General features: G+C 49.7%; 1 protein-coding gene across 6 annotated transcripts in view; it reads right to left on the bottom strand.

Annotated features, from left to right (window-relative positions):
* The window catches only part of AKAP7 (A-kinase anchoring protein 7), a 160,950-nt gene extending 155,776 nt beyond the window's left edge, over positions 1–5,174 (bottom strand). For 4 of the 6 annotated variants that reach the window (XR_006388865.1, XR_006388864.1, XM_044292023.1 and 1 more), the window contains exon 1: positions 4,383–5,174. Coding sequence is in view for 3 of the 6 variants with exons in the window: in XM_044292023.1 (XP_044147958.1) it covers positions 4,383–4,584 (202 nt within the window). In the remaining 3 variants the exon portion in view is untranslated. The remainder of the gene's footprint in view (positions 1–4,382) is intronic. The other 2 variants (XR_006388863.1, XM_044292025.1) reach the window with 1 other exon arrangement.
* Between the last annotated feature and the right edge of the window lie 11,865 nt (positions 5,175–17,039).

The following is a 17,039-nucleotide window of genomic DNA, read 5'->3' as shown; positions in this document are numbered from 1 at the left end:
TCCCTGCGTCCGACGGAGGACAGGGAGTCTGAAAACCGGACGTATGGCCACCCTAGGCGTGGCCCTTGCCTTAGGGTAGTCAAACATGGTGGATAAACTCTGGCTTTTAGGGCTCATGCACACGACCGTATGCCCGGCGAGATATACGGTCCGTGAGCGGGCCATATGTACCAGAGCGGCATTGATCGTGCGCACACATTGTAGATCACAATGATGCTGTGCACATTGGGCCACCCACAGGGCTAGTGTCCCGCTCTTATATGATATTATGTGGGACAATAGTCCCGCAGGCGGCTCAACGTGCACAGCATCTTTGTAATCTATGAAGCTGTGTCGGATGCGGGCCCATTCACTTCAATGCGGACAGCACTCTGTTTCGTTACGCGGCCCCGCCAAAAAAATATAGCATGTCCTATTCTTGTCTGCAATTTGCGAGAATAGGCATTTATATTAAAAGCTGTCCGTGCCGTTCTACAAACTGCGGAACGTGCAGGGACGCCATCCGTGTTTTGCAGATCCGCGATTTGCGGACCGCAAAACACACCACGGTCGTGTGCATGCAGCTTTATGCTGTGGATTTCACCTTTGCAATGCAGAGGGTAAAATCTGCCGCAAACCCACAGCATTCACACTATAGGGGACATTTATTACATCATATACACATATTAAAGTCGCAGATTTTGTCGCATGCCATTTTTTAAGCACAATCTGCACCAAAGTGGCAAGAAATGGAGGCGTGACGTCGGTGTTAGGCTACATGCACACGAAACAAAATGTCAACCCTATAGACTACCATTGGTCTTAAAACAGTCGTGTGATGGCTGTTAAAAAAAAACGTACCATCACTTGTCCGTTTTTCACTGTTGTGTGCATGTAGCATGAAGGCAGCGCAGAGGGACCGGCGTATTCCACAAAAACAAAATCTGCACCGTTTAGTACCTATTCTGCTGCTCCAGAATTCTGATGGATCCAGAGCAAACCAGCACAAGTTACTCGCGGATTTTGCTGCGGATCTCACACTCTGTATTACAAAGTGATGTGCGCAGAATCCAAATCCACATCGCAGGTCAATTTACGCTGCAGATTTTATTCGCAGACTGTGGATGAGATTTTTTAAAACCTCCTCCACTTTGCGAGTGAACAAACGCAGAACATACGGCAAAAAAATCTGCGGCCTCAAAATTAATGGATTGTCTCCCTTCTGCAAATGGAGTTTAAAGGGGTTGTCCAGGTTCAGAGCTGAACCTGGACAGCCCTCCATTTTCACCCCGGCAGCCCCCCTGACATGAGCATCGGAGCAGTTCATGCTCCGATGCTCTCCTTTGCCCTGCACTAAATCGCGCAGGGCAAAGGCATTTTTCAGAGTTCCGGTGACGTACCGGGCTCTCCATGGGGCTCACAGGAACCCCGGTGACATCACCGGCACTGATGGGCGGGATTTGGCTCTGCCCTAGCCAGTAAAACGGCTAGGGCAGAGCTAAAGCCCGCCCCTCAGAGCCGGTGACGTCACCGAACACACCGCTGGGCGGAAGTTACCGCCCGGCAGTATGTTAATAAAAACAAAAGAGCCTGTGCCCTGCGTGATCTAGCGCAGGGCACAGGAGCGCATCGGAGCATGAGATGCTCCGATGCTAGGCTCAGGGGGGCTGCCGGGGTGAAAATAAGGGTATGTCCGGGTTCAGCTCTGAACCCGGACAACCCCTTTAAGTATAGAAAGTTAGTACCAATGTATTGTCATTGTCCACACTGCCTCCTGAGACATCACACAATGCACTGCTTGTTTCCAGGGGTTGCCGCTAGGGATCGACCGATACTGATAACCTGTGAACTTTCAGGCCGATAGCCGATAGCTTATACCGATATTCTGTGCATTTTAATTTTTTATTATTTTTTTTTATTCTGTTATGGCGTTCACCATTTTTTATTTTTTTTTATATTTTAATAGTTTGGACTTTTCAGACGTGGCAATATGTGATATGTTTAGTTATTTATTGTTTACATATTTTATATGTAAAATTGGGAAAGGGGGTGATTTATAATTAATATTTTGGTGTGTTTCTTTAACTTTTTATTTAATAACTATTTCCCCCCTTAGGGGCTAGAACCTGGGATCTTTTAATCCCTTGTCCTATTCACCCTAAGCCTAAGTTCACACCTGAGCGTTTTACAGCGCGTTCCTACGCGCTGTAAAACGCTCAACAAGGAGAAACCAATGCTTCCCTATGGGAATGGTTCTCACCTGGGCATTTTACAGCGCGTACGATCGCGCTGTAAAACGCCTGACGCTCAAACAAGTTCTTGAGCTTTTTTGGGGCGTTTTGTCGCGCGTTCCCGTACATAGATATTCGGGAATGCGCAACAATGTGTGTTCGCCTGTCTCTGTATGCGCGATTGTAAACGCCGGTACAATCGCGCATACAGAGCGCTCCTTTCAGAACGCTCAGGTGTGAACCCAGGGTTATAGAGCTCTATTAGTGTGAACAGGATCTTACAATCTCCCTGCTGCTCTGTGCATAGTGCACACAGCAGCAGGGAGCCGACTATGGCAGCCAGGGCTTCAGTAGCGTCCTGTCTGCCATGGTAACCGATCAGAGCCCCAGGATTACACTGCTGGGCTCCGATCAGAACCTGCCACTGCCACCAATGAAGAGGGCAGAGGGGACCCTGTGGCCACTGCCACCAATGAAGACGGCAGGGGGGCCCTGTGGCCACTGCCACCAATGATTTTAATACTGGGGGGTGGGGGAAAGGGCGCACTGCGCCACCAATGTTTTTAATACTGGGGGGAGGGCGCACTGTGCCACCAATGTTTTAAATACTGGGGGGAGGGCGCACTGTGCCACCAATGTTTTTAATACTGGGGGGAGGGCGCACTGTGCCACCAATGTTTTTAATACTGGGGGGGCGCACTGTGCCACCAGTTTTTAATACTGGGGGGAGAGCGCACTGCGCCACCAATGTTTTTAATACTGGGGGAGGGCGCACTGTGCCACCAATGTTTTTAATACTGGGGGGAGGGCGCACTGTGCCACCAATGTTTTTAATACTGGGGGGAGGGCGCACTGTGCCACCAATGTTTTTAATACTGGGGGGGCGCACTGTGCCACCAATGTTTTTAATACTGGGGGGAGAGCGCACTGCGCCACCAATGTTTTTAATACTGGGGGAGGGCGCACTGTGCCACCAATGTTTTTAATATTGGGGGAGGGCGCACTGTGCCACAAATGTTTTTAATACTGGGGAGGCGCCACCAATTATAATTGACGCTTAATACAGGAAGCGGCACCTGAGGGGTTAACTGCAACTGATCGCAGCTTCCTGTCATATAGGCTGGGCACCACCTCCTGTATTTGTATTAGACGTTAATTATCATTGGTGGCGCAGTGCGCCGGCCCCTCCACCTCCCGTCTCTCCTTATTGGCAGCCCGGCACAGGGGGAGGGAGAGAATGACGCCTTCTCCCCTGTGCTGCTGAGGGAACATGAGCGCGCTGGACGCATTATCGGCAAGGTTAGTTGCCGATAACTTTGAAAATCATGAATATCGGCCAATAATATCGGTAAATCCGATAATCGGGCGATCCCTAGTTACGACCACCACAGCAGCACAGATATGAGGTGCACACCCCCGTGGTCCCGGCCATTAAAGAAGATGACGCTTTTTCCTATAGTGTGTAAGTGCGACCACCGCTGCTGGATTGCAGGGTGGTCGTAACCATGGAAACGAGCAGTGTCTAACATGATGGAAAAATAAATCCAGCCAGCAATGGAGGCAATATGGACAATCACAATACATTAGTAAGTGCCTTGTATTACCTTTCTCTACATGATAAATGCTATTTCTTGGCGTGAGACAACCCAAGACATTATAAACTGGTGTCCATGGCGGCATCTACTGGCGCAGTTTGGGCAGCCCTGCATGAAAATCTAGCATCATACAAATGCCAGTGAAGTACATGGGGGTGCGGCATTTTATTCTGCTGGTTGTGCGGGTTGTTTGCTATATATTACACTTGGAGAAACGTGGCCAGCTTGTAAAATCGTGCTCCCTAAAGAAAGAAATATGGTTTGGATACTGCAACTTATGTAGCATCAATACTGCCGGCTGTGGGCACTAAAAACTGCCTTCATACAGGACTGGGCACCCTGTGCCAGGCTTTCTCAGTTCGTTCATCCAGATACTGCTGATAAATGATCTATTGATTTTAATGGAGTCTTAATTTAAAGCTGCAGACGGCGCTGGTTAAGAGCCCATTACCGCAAGGTGTGAACAGGGGGTGAAAGATTAGGGTATCAGGAAGTTAGGATTTAACTTGGTGAGGTCATGTGACTCCTTACGTCACGGATGTGGGCATATGACGGGCATACACAGCAGCGCTCGCACCTGCTTCTCCTACCCGCTCCGAGCCCCGTTCACCCGGCACGGGCAGGGCAGATAAAGGGCCATATTCCATAGGCCTAGGGGCCCGGAACGTCACTCTGTGGTTCAGCGAGGTCCCTCTGAAGACGTCACTACGGCACCGCCGCGAAGGGACATGAAGCGCTATGTTTACGAGCGAGTATAGTGCTCGGCGCGAGGCCCACATCGTAACTAGACACTCAGCTACGGAGCAGCGTGCGGGTCAAACCTCGAGCAAGCGCGAAGCTTGCGCGGAACGATTTCTTGTATGTTGGTGGCAGAGTGATTGTAGTTTCTTCCAGCGGTTTATTTCTGTACAAGGAGCTTTACAGGCGGACTAGCATTTATGTTTGATGTCATTTTTTAGGATGTATGATGAACACTTTGATAAGTGTTATCTGCTGTGCCATCCACTGTGCCCTATTTACCAGTCTCTGTACCCATTTGCAGACACGGGGGCACATTTACTAATGGGCTTGCAACAGTTTTACTTGTAAAAAGTGTCTCAAGTCCCCTTTTCTGTCTGGCCGTGCAACACAATTTTGGGGGGCTGGCGTAGTTTTTACTCCAGGCGCACAGACTGCCACGGATGCGCCTAATTTATGACCAAGCTAACGCCTCAACGTATATAGCGGCAGCACAAAGGGGAAATAAGACCGGCGTAAAAATATGTTATTAGTAAATCTGCCCTACAGTCTTTTTGCAGTGTGGTATAAATAATTATAAGGCTCCATTCACACGTCCATAACATGTTTTGCGGATCCGCAAAACACGGACATGGCAATGTGCGTTCCGCATTTTGCGGACTGCACATTGCCAGCACTTATGGAATATGCCTATTCTTGTCCGCAATTGCGGACAAGAATAGGACATGTTCTATTTTTTTCGGGAACGGAAATGTGGACCCGGAAGTGCAGGTCCGCATTTCCAGAGACAGGCCACGCATCGTGCGGCCCCCATAGAAATGAATGGGACTGCAATTTCGTTCTGCAAAATGCGGAACTAAATTGCAGATGTGTGAATGGGGCCTAACTGTCCGCCCTGTTTGCCCAAAAACACAGCCATGAATAAAGAATGGTACCAAAACACCCTCCAACAGCAACTTCTTCCAACAATCCAACAACAGTTTGGTGAAGAACGATGCATTTTCCAGCACGATGGAGCACCGTGCCATAAGGCAAAAGTGATAACTAAGTGGCTCGGGGACCAAAACGTTGACATTTTGGGTCTATGGCCTGGAAACTCCCCAGATCTTAATCCCATTGAGAACTTGTTGTCAATCCTCAAGAGGCGGGTGGACAAACAAAAACCCACTAAGGCTCCTTTCACACTAGCGTTCGCTGGTCCGCTCGTGAGCTCCGTTTGAAGGAGCTCACGAGCGGACCCGAACGCAGCCGTCCAGCCCTGATGCAGTCTGAATGGAGCGGATCCGCTCAGACTGCATCAGTCTGGCGGCGTTCAGCCTCCGCTCCGCTCGCCTCCGCACGGACAGGCGGACAGCTGAACGCTGCTTGCAGCGTTCGGGTGTCCGCCTGGCCGTGCGGATCCGTCCAGACTTACAATGTAAGTCAATGGGGACGGATCCGTTTGAAGATGCCACAATGTGGCTCAATCTTCAAGCGGATCCGTCCCCCATTGACTTTACATTGAAAGTCTGGACGGATCCGTCCGAGGCTATTTTCACACTTAGCTTTTTTTTTGCCATTTTAATGCAGACGGATCCGTTCTGAACGGAGCCTCCGTCTGCATTATTATGAGCGGATCCGTTCAGAACGGATCCGCCCGAACGCTAGTGTGAAAGTAGCCTAATTCTGACAAACTCCAAGAAGTGATTATGAAAGAATGGGTTGCAATCAGTCAGGAATTGGCCCAGAAGTTGATTGAGAGCATGCCCAGTCGAATTGCAGAGGTCCTGAAACAGAAGGGCCAACACTGCAAATACTGACTCTTTGCATAAATGTCATGTAATTGTCGATAAAAGCCATTGAAATGTATGAAGTGCGTGTAATTATATTTCACTACATTACAGAAACAACTGAAACAAAGATCTAAAAGCAGTTTAGCAGCAAACTTTGTGAAAACTAATATTTGTGTCATTCTCAAAACTTTTGGCCACGACTGTACTGTTCGGTTAAGGGCCAGCTGTTCCGTTCCGCAAAATATGGAATGCACACGGATGTCATTCGTATATTTTGCGGACCGCAAAATACATACGGTCGTGCGCATGAGGCCATGGTCAGTGATTTCCCATCAGTGATTTTGAGCCCAAACCAGGTGCAGCGCTAAACACAGAACCGATGCAGATCTTTCCCTTAGGCTGGTTTCACACGGGCGTTGCGGATTGGGGCCGGATGCGATCAGAGTGCGTTCAGTGAAACTCGCACTATTTTGCAAGCAAGTTCAGTCAGTTTTGTCTTCGTGTGCGTTTAGTTGTTCAGTTTTTTCTGTGCGGGTGCAATGCGTTTTGATGCGTTTTTCACACGCGTGATAAAAAACTGAATGTTAACAAACAACATCTCTTAGCAACCATCAGTGAAAAACGCATCGCACCCGCACTTGCTTGCGGATGCAATGCATTTTTCATGCAGCCCCATTCACTTCTATGGGGCCAGGGCTGCGTGAAAAACGCAGAATATAGAACATGCTGTGATTTTCACGCAGCGCAGAACTGATGCGTGAAAATCACCGCTCATGTACACAGACCCATTGAAATGAATGGGTCAGGATTCAGTGCGGGTGCTATGCGTTCACGTCACGCATTGCACCCGCGCAGAAAACTCGCTCGTGTGAAAGGGACCTTAGGCTCCTTTCACACTGGCGAGATTTCCACGCGGCTGCAATGCGTGAGGTGAACGCATTGCACCCTCACTGAATCCGGACCCATTCATTTCTATGGGGCTGTGCACATGAGCGGTGATTTTTACGGTGATCACTTGTACGTTGCGTGAAAATCGCAGCATGCTCTATATTGTGCGTTATTCACGCAAAGCAGGCCCCATAAAAGTGAATGGGGCTGCGTGAAAATCGCAAGCAAGTGCGGATGCGGTGCGATTTTCACTCATGGTTGCTAGGATGAAAGTCTATTCACTGTATTATTTTCTCTTAAAACATGGTTATAAGTAGAGTTGAGTGAACACCTGGATGTTCAGGTTCGAGAAGTTCGGCCGAATTTCCCGAAAAAGTTCGGGTTTGGGATCCGAACTCGACCCGAACTTCACCCCGAACCCCATTGAAGTCAATGGGGACCCAAACTTTTTGGCACTAAAAAGGCTGTAAAATATCCCAGGAAGGGGCTAGAGGGCTGCAGCAGGCAGCAAAATGTAGGTAAATCCCCTGCAAACAAATGTGGATAGGGGAATGAATTAAAATAAAATAAATTAAAATTAACCAATATCAATTGGAGAGAGGTCCCATAGCAGAGAATCAGGCTTCATGTCACCCACCGATGGAGAAGGCCACTTTTACTTATTTAGGCCCATGACACCCCGACAGAGGAGATAGGTCCCATAGCAGAGAATCAGGCTTCATGTCACCCACTACTGGAACAGGCCACTTTCAGATATTTAGGCCTCGGCACTAGAGTTGAGCGAACACCTGGATGTTCGGGTTCGAGAAGTTCGGCCGAACATCCCGGAAATGTTCGGGTTCGGGATCCGAACCCGATCCGAACTTCGTCCCGAACCCCATTGAAGTCAATGGGGACCCGAACTTTTCGGCACTAAAAAGGCTGTAAAACAGCCCAGGAAAGAGCTAGAGGGCTGCAAAAGGCAGCAACATGTAGGTAAATCCCCTGCAAACAAATGTGGATAGGGAAATTAATTAAAATAAAAATTAAATAAATAAAAATTAACCAAAATCAATTGGAGAGAGGTCCCATAGCAGAGAATCTGGCTTCACGTCACCCACCACTGTAAGAGTCCATTTTCATAAATTTAGGCCCAGCACCCAGGCAGAGGAGAGAGGTCCCGTAACAGAGAAACTGGCTTCATGTCAGCAGAGAATCAGTCTGCATGTCATAGCAGAGAATCAGGCTTCACGTCAGCCACCACTGCAACAGTCCATTGGCATATATTTAGGCCCAGCACCCAGGCAGAGGAGGGAGGTCCCGTAACAGAGAATCTGTCTTCATGTCAGCAGAGAATCAGTCTGCATGTCATAGCAGAGAATGAGGCTTCACGTCAGCCACCACTGCAACAGTCCATTGGCATATATTTAGGCCCAGCACCCAGGCAGAGGAGGGAGGTCCCGTAACAGAGAATCTGGCTTCATGTCAGCAGAGAATCAGTCTGCATGTCATAGCAGAGAATGAGGCTTCACGTCAGCCACCACTGCAACAGTCCATTGGCATATATTTAGGCCCAGCACACACACAGGCAGAGGAGAGAGGTCCCGTAACAGAGAATCTGTCTTCATGTCAGCAGAGAATTAGTCTGCATGTCATAGCAGAGAATGAGGCTTCACGTCAGCCACCACTGCAACAGTCCATTGGCATATATTTAGGCCCAGCACCCAGGCAGAGGAGGGAGGTCCCGTAACAGAGAATCTGGCTTCATGTCAGCAGAGAATCAGTCTGCATGTCATAGCAGAGAATGAGGCTTCACGTCAGCCACCACTGCAACAGTCCATTGGCATATATTTAGGCCCAGCACCCAGGCAGAGGAGAGAGGTCCCGTAACAGACAATCTGGCTTCATGTCAGCAGAGAATCAGTCTGCATGTCATAGCAGAGAATCAGGCTTCACGTCAGCCACCACTGCAACAGTCCATTGTCATAAATTTAGGCCCAGCACCCAGGCAGAGGAGGGAGGTCCCGTAACAGAGAATCTGGCTTCATGTCAGCAGAGAATCAGTCTGCATGTCATAGCAGAGAATGAGGCTTCACGTCAGCCACCACTGCAACAGTCCATTGGCATATATTTAGGCCCAGCACACAGGCAGAGGAGAGAGGTCCCGTAACAGAGAATCTGTCTTCATGTCAGCAGAGAATTAGTCTGCATGTCATAGCAGAGAATGAGGCTTCACGTCAGCCACCACTGCAACAGTCCATTGGCATATATTTAGGCCCAGCACCCAGGCAGAGGAGGGAGGTCCCGTAACAGAGAATCTGGCTTCATGTCAGCAGAGAATCAGTCTGCATGTCATAGCAGAGAATGAGGCTTCACGTCAGCCACCATTGCAACAGTCCATTGGCATATATTTAGGCCCAGCACCCAGGCAGAGGAGGGAGGTCCCGTAACAGAGAATCTGTCTTCATGTCAGCAGAGAATCAGTCTGCATGTCATAGCAGAGAATGAGGCTTCACGTCAGCCACCACTGCAACAGTCCATTGGCATATATTTAGGCCCAGCACCCAGGCAGAGGAGAGAGGTCCCGTAACAGACAATCTGGCTTCATGTCAGCAGAGAATCAGTCTGCATGTCATAGCAGAGAATCAGGCTTCACGTCAGCCACCACTGCAACAGTCCATTGTCATAAATTTAGGCCCAGCACCCAGGCAGAGGAGGGAGGTCCCGTAACAGAGAATCTGGCTTCATGTCAGCAGAGAATCAGTCTGCATGTCATAGCAGAGAATGAGGCTTCACGTCAGCCACCACTGCAACAGTCCATTGGCATATATTTAGGCCCAGCACACACACAGGCAGAGGAGAGAGGTCCCGTAACAGAGAATCTGTCTTCATGTCAGCAGAGAATTAGTCTGCATGTCATAGCAGAGAATGAGGCTTCACGTCAGCCACCACTGCAACAGTCCATTGGCATATATTTAGGCCCAGCACACACACAGGCAGAGGAGAGAGGTCCCGTAACAGAGAATCTGGCTTCATGTCAGCAGAGAATCAGTCTGCATGTCATAGCAGAGAATGAGGCTTCACGTCAGCCACCACTGCAACAGTCCATTGGCATATATTTAGGCCCAGCACACACACAGGCAGAGGAGAGAGGTCCCGTAACAGAGAATCTGTCTTCATGTCAGCAGAGAATTAGTCTGCATGTCATAGCAGAGAATGAGGCTTCACGTCAGCCACCACTGCAACAGTCCATTGGCATATATTTAGGCCCAGCACCCAGGCAGAGGAGGGAGGTCCCGTAACAGAGAATCTGGCTTCATGTCAGCAGAGAATCAGTCTGCATGTCATAGCAGAGAATGAGGCTTCACGTCAGCCACCACTGCAACAGTCCATTGGCATATATTTAGGCCCAGCACCCAGGCAGAGGAGGGAGGTCCCGTAACAGAGAATCTGTCTTCATGTCAGCAGAGAATCAGTCTGCATGTCATAGCAGAGAATGAGGCTTCACGTCAGCCACCACTGCAACAGTCCATTGGCATATATTTAGGCCCAGCACCCAGGCAGAGGAGAGAGGTCCCGTAACAGACAATCTGGCTTCATGTCAGCAGAGAATCAGTCTGCATGTCATAGCAGAGAATCAGGCTTCACGTCAGCCACCACTGCAACAGTCCATTGTCATAAATTTAGGCCCAGCACCCAGGCAGAGGAGGGAGGTCCCGTAACAGAGAATCTGGCTTCGTGTCAGCAGAGAATCAGTCTGCATGTCATAGCAGAGAATGAGGCTTCACGTCAGCCACCACTGCAACAGTCCATTGGCATATATTTAGGCCCAGCACACACACAGGCAGAGGAGAGAGGTCCCGTAACAGAGAATCTGTCTTCATGTCAGCAGAGAATTAGTCTGCATGTCATAGCAGAGAATGAGGCTTCACGTCAGCCACCACTGCAACAGTCCATTGGCATATATTTAGGCCCAGCACACAGGCAGAGGAGAGAGGTCCCGTAACAGACAATCTGGCCTCATGTCAGCAGAGAATCATTCTGCATGTCATAGCAGAGAATCAGGCTTCACGTCACCCAACATTGGAACAGTCCATTGGCATATATTTAGGCCCCGGCACCCAGACACAGGAGAGGTTCATTCAACTTTGGGTAGCCTCGCAATATAATGGTAAAATGAAAATAAAAATAGGATTGAATGAGGAAGTGCCCTGGAGTCCAATAATATATGGTTAAGGGGAGGTAGTTAATGTCTAATCTGGACAAGGGACGGACAGATCCTGTGGGATCCATGCCTGGTTCATTTTTATGAACGTCAGCTTGTCCACATTGGCTGTAGACAGGCGGCTGCGTTTGTCTGTAATGACGCCCCCTGCCGTGCTGAATACACGTTCAGACAAAACGCTGGCCGCCGGGCAGGCCAGCACCTCCAAGGCATAAAAGGCTAGCTCTGGCCACGTGGACAATTTAGAGACCCAGAAGTTGAATGGGGCCGAACCATCAGTCAGTACGTGGAGGGGTGTGCACACGTACTGTTCCACCATGTTAGTGAAATGTTGCCTCCTGCTAACACGTTGCGTATCAGGTGGTGGTGCAGTTAGCTGTGGCGTGTTGACAAAAGTTTTCCACATCTCTGCCATGCTAACCCTGCCCTCAAAGGAGCTGGCATTGACACAGCTGCCTTGGCGACCTCTTGCTCCTCCTCTGCCTTGGCCTTGGGCTTCCACTTGTTCCCCTGTGACATTTGGGAATGCTCTCAGTAGCGCGTCTACCAACGTGCGCTTGTACTCGCGCATCTTCCTATCACGCTCCAGTGCAGGAAGTAAGGTGGGCACATTGTCTTTGTAGCGTGGATCCAGCAGGGTGGCAACCCAGTAGTCCGCACAGGTTAAAATGTGGGCAACTCTGCTGTCGTTGCGCAGGCACTGCAGCATGTAGTCGCTCATGTGTGCCAGGCTGCCCAGGGGTAAGGACAAGCTGTCCTCTGTGGGAGGCGTATCGTCATCGTCCTGCCTTTCCCCCCAGCCACGCACCAGTGATGGACCCGAGCTGCGTTGGGTGCCACCCCGCTGTGACCATGCTTCATCCTCATCCTCCTCCACCTCCTCCTCATCCTCGTCCTCCTCGTCCTCCAGTAGTGGGCCCTGGCTGGCCACATTTGTACCTGGCCTCTGCTGTTGCCAAAAACCTCCCTCTGAGTCACTTCGAAGAGACTGGCCTGAAAGTGCTAAAAATGACCCCTCTTCCTCCTCCTCCTCCTCCTCCTCCTCCTGGGCCACCTCCTCTTCCATCATCGCCCTAAGTGTTTTCTCAAGGAGACATAGAAGTGGTATTGTAACGCTGATAACGGCGTCATCGCCACTGGCCATGTTGGTGGAGTACTCGAAACAGCGCAACAGGGCACACAGGTCTCGCATGGAGGCCCAGTCATTGGTGGTGAAGTGGTGCTGTTCTGTAGTGCGACTGACCCGTGTGTGCTGCAGCTGAAACTCCACTATGGCCTGCTGCTGCTCGCACAGTCTGTCCAGCATGTGCAAGGTGGAGTTCCACCTGGTGGGCACGTCGCATATGAGGCGGTGAGCGGAAAGGCCGAAGTTACGCTGTAGCGCAGACAGGCGAGCAGCAGCAGGATGTGAACGCCGGAAGCGCGAACAGACGGCCCGCACTTTATGCAGCAGCTCTGACATGTCGGGGTAGTTGTGAATGAACTTCTGCACCACCAAATTCAGCACATGCGCCAAGCAAGGGATGTGCGTCAAATTGGCTAGTCCCAGAGCTGCAACGAGATTTCGCCCATTATCGCACACCACCAGGCCGGGCTTGAGGCTCACCGACAGCAACCACTCGTCGGTCTGTTGTTCTATACCCCGCCACAACTCCTGTGCGGTGTGGGGCCTGTCCCCCAAACATATGAGTTTCAGAATGGCCTGCTGACGTTTACCCCGGGCTGTGCTGAAGTTGGTGGTGAAGGTGTGTGGCTGACTGGATGAGCAGGTGGAAGAAGAGGAGGAGGAAGCCGAGAAGGAGGAGGTGGCAACAGGAGGCAAAGAATGTTGCCCTGCGATCCTTGGCGGCGGAAGGACGTGCGCCAAACAGCTCTCCGCCTGGGGCCCAGCTGCCACTACATTTACCCAGTGTGCAGTTAGGGAGATATAGCGTCCCTGGCCGTGCTTACTGGTCCACGTATCTGTGGTTAGGTGGACCTTGCCACAGATGGCGTTGCGCAGTGCACACTTGATTTTATCGGATACTTGGTTGTGCAGGGAAGGCACGGCTCTCTTGGAGAAGTAGTGGCGGCTGGGAACAACATACTGTGGGACAGCAAGCGACATGAGCTGTTTGAAGCTGTCTGTGTCCACCAGCCTAAATGACAGCATTTCATAGGCCAGTAGTTTAGAAATGCTGGCATTCAGGGCCAGGGATCGAGGGTGGCTAGGTGGGAATTTACGCTTTCTCTCAAATGTTTGTGAGATGGAGAGCTGAACGCTGCCGTGTGACATGGTTGAGACGCTTGGTGACGGAGGTGGTGGTGGTGGTGTTGGTGGTACATCCCCTGTTTGCTGGGCGGCAGGTGCCAACGTTCCTCCAGAGGCGGAGGAAGAGGCCGAGGCGGCAGCAGCAGAAGAGGCCGAGGCGGCAGCAGCAGAAGAGGTAGCAGGGGGAGCCTGAGTGACTTCCTTGGTTTCAAGGTGTTTACTCCACTGCAGTTCATGCTTTGCATGCAGGTGCCTGGTCATGCAGGTTGTGCTCAGGTTCAGAACGTTAATGCCTCGCTTAAGGCTCTGATGGCACAGCGTGCAAACCACTCGGGTCTTGTCGTCAGCACATTGTTTGAAGAAGTGCCATGCCAGGGAACTCCTTGAAGCTGCCTTTGGGGTGCTCGGTCCCAGATGGCGGCGGGCAGTAGCAGGCGGAGTCTCTTGGCGGCGGGTGTTCTGCTTTTGCCCACTGCTCCCTCTTTTGCTACGCTGTTGGCTCGGTCTCACCACTGCCTCTTCCTCCGAACTGTGAAAGTCAGTGGCACGACCTTCATTCCATGTGGGGTCTAGGACCTCATCATCCCCTGCATCGTCTTCCACCCAGTCTTGATCCCTGACCTCCTGTTCAGTCTGCACACTGCAGAAAGACTCAGCAGTTGGCACCTGTGTTTCGTCATCATCAGAGACATGCTGAGGTGGTATTCCCATGTCCTCATCATCAGGAAACATAAGTGGTTGTGCGTCAGTGCATTCTATATCTTTCACCGCTGGGGAAGGGCTAGGTGGATGCCCTTGGGAAACCCTGCCAGTGGAGTCTTCAAACAGCATAAGAGACTGCTGCATAACTTGAGGCTGAGACAGTTTCCCTGGTATGCATGGGGGTGATGTGACAGACTGATGGGGTTGGTTTTCAGGCGCCATCTGTGCGCTTTCTGCAGAAGACTGGGTGGGAGATAACGTGAACGTGCTGGATCCACTGTCGGCCACCCAATTGACTAATGCCTGTACCTGCTCAGGCCTTACCATCCTTAGAACGGCATTGGGCCCCACCATATATCGCTGTAAATTCTGGCGGCTACTGGGACCTGAGGTAGTTGGTACACTAGGACGTGTGGATGTGGCAGAACGGCCACGTCCTCTCCCAGCACCAGAGGGTCCACTAACACCACCACGACCATGTCCACGTCCGCGTCCCTTACTAGATGTTTTTCTCATTGTTATGGTTCACCACAACAACAAAAATATTATTTGGCCCAATGTATTGTATTCAAATTCAGCGGGATATAAATTTGAGGCCTAGTATTTAGGCGCTGGGTGACCGGTATGGATTTAGCGACAGAATTAGACTTGGAAATGCACAGTAGCGTGTGTGTGAAGTTATTCTGAATGACCCTATGTGCACCTTGAATATTATATACCCTTTTAGGGATAGATTTCAAATAGATCTGATATAGCAGGAACCACTAAATTATGAAATTGCTAAATTGGGAATTGTACTTCAACCCAGAACAAAAAATGTGCTTTGACGGACACTAAATAACTTTCCCAGCCACAACAGTACAGCGGTAACGAGAGATTTAGCGGGATATAAATTTGAGGCCTAGTATTTAGGCGCTGGGTGACCGGTATGGATTTAGCGACAGAATTAGACTTGGAAATGCACAGTAGCGTGTGTGTGAAGTTATTCTGAATGACCCTATGTGCACCTTGAATATTATATACCCTTTTAGGGATAGATTTCAAATAGCTCTGATATAGCAGGAACCACTAAATTATGAAATTGCTAAATTGGGAATTGTACTTCAACCCAGAACAAAAAATGTGCTTTGACGGACACTAAATAACTTTCCCAGCCACAACAGGACAGCGGTAACGAGAGATTTAGCGGGATATAAATTTGAGGCCTAGTATTTAGGCGCTGGGTGACCGGTATGGATTTAGCGACAGAATTAGACTTGGAAATGCACAGTAGCGTGTGTGTGAAGTTATTCTGAATGACCCTATGTGCACCTTGAATATTATATACCCTTTTAGGGATAGATTTCAAATAGCTCTGATATAGCAGGAACCACTAAATTATGAAATTGCTAAATTGGGAATTGTACTTCAACCCAGAACAAAAAATGTGCTTTGACGGACACTAAATAACTTTCCCAGCCACAACAGGACAGCGGTAACGAGAGATTTAGCGGGATATAAATTTGAGGCCTAGTATTTAGGCGCTGGGTGACCGGTATGGATTTAGTGACAGAATTAGACTGGGATATGGCCAAAAAATAACCACACTATTGCTGGTTAAATGCACTTGGTGACGGGCGCAGCTTGCCCCTGATGTAGTATATGGCCAAAAAATGAACAGACTATTGCTGGTTAAATGCACTTGGTGTCACAGCTTGACGAACCACACTACTGAGGGTTAAATGCACTTGGTGACGGGCGCAGCTTGCCCCTGATGTAGTATATGGCCAAAAAATGAACAGACTATTGCTGGTTAAATGCACTTGGTGACGGGCGCAGCTTGCCCCTGATTTAGTATATGGCCAAAAAATGAACAGACTATTGCTGGTTAAATGCACTTGGTGTGATAGCTTGACCAACCACACTACTGAGGGTTAAATGCACTTGGTGACGGGCGCAGCTTGCCCCTGATGTAGTATATGGCCAAAAAATTAACAGACTATTGCTGGTTAAATGCACTTGGTGACGGGCGCAGCTTGCCCCTGATTTAGTATATGGCCAAAAAATGAACAGACTATTGCTGGTTAAATGCACTTGGTGTGATAGCTTGACCAACCACACTACTGAGGGTTAAATGTACTTGGTGACGGGCGCAGCTTGCCCCTGATGTAGTATATGGCCAAAAAATGAACAGACTATTGCTGGTTAAATGCACTTGGTGACGGGCGCAGCTTGCCCCTGATTTAGTATATGGCCAAAAAATGAACAGACTATTGCTGGTTAAATGCACTTGGTGTGATAGCTTGACCAACCACACTACTGAGGGTTAAATGCACTTGGTGACGGGCGCAGCTTGCCCCTGATGTAGTATATGGCCAAAAAATGAACAGATTATTGCTGGTTAAATGCACTTGGTGTCACAGCTTGACGAACCACACTACTGAGGGTTAAATGCACTTGGTGACGGGCGCAGCTTGCCCCTGATGTAGTATATGGCCAAAAAATAAACAGACTATTGCTGGTTAAATGCACTTGGTGTGACAGCTTCACCCTGATGTAGGCTTTAGCCAAAAAACAACCACACCATTGAGGGTTAAATGCACTTGGTGACAGGCGCAGCTTGCCCCTGATTTAGTATATGGCCAAAAAATGAACAGACTATTGCTGGTTAAATGCACTTGGTGTGACAGCTTCACCCTG

The sequence above is a fragment of the Bufo gargarizans genome, chromosome 4 (genome assembly GCF_014858855.1).
Source record: "Bufo gargarizans isolate SCDJY-AF-19 chromosome 4, ASM1485885v1, whole genome shotgun sequence".
NCBI lineage: Eukaryota > Metazoa > Chordata > Amphibia > Anura > Bufonidae > Bufo > Bufo gargarizans.
The sequence above is the reverse complement of the archived record's forward strand: the minus strand, read 5'-3'. Positions and strand labels throughout refer to the sequence as shown.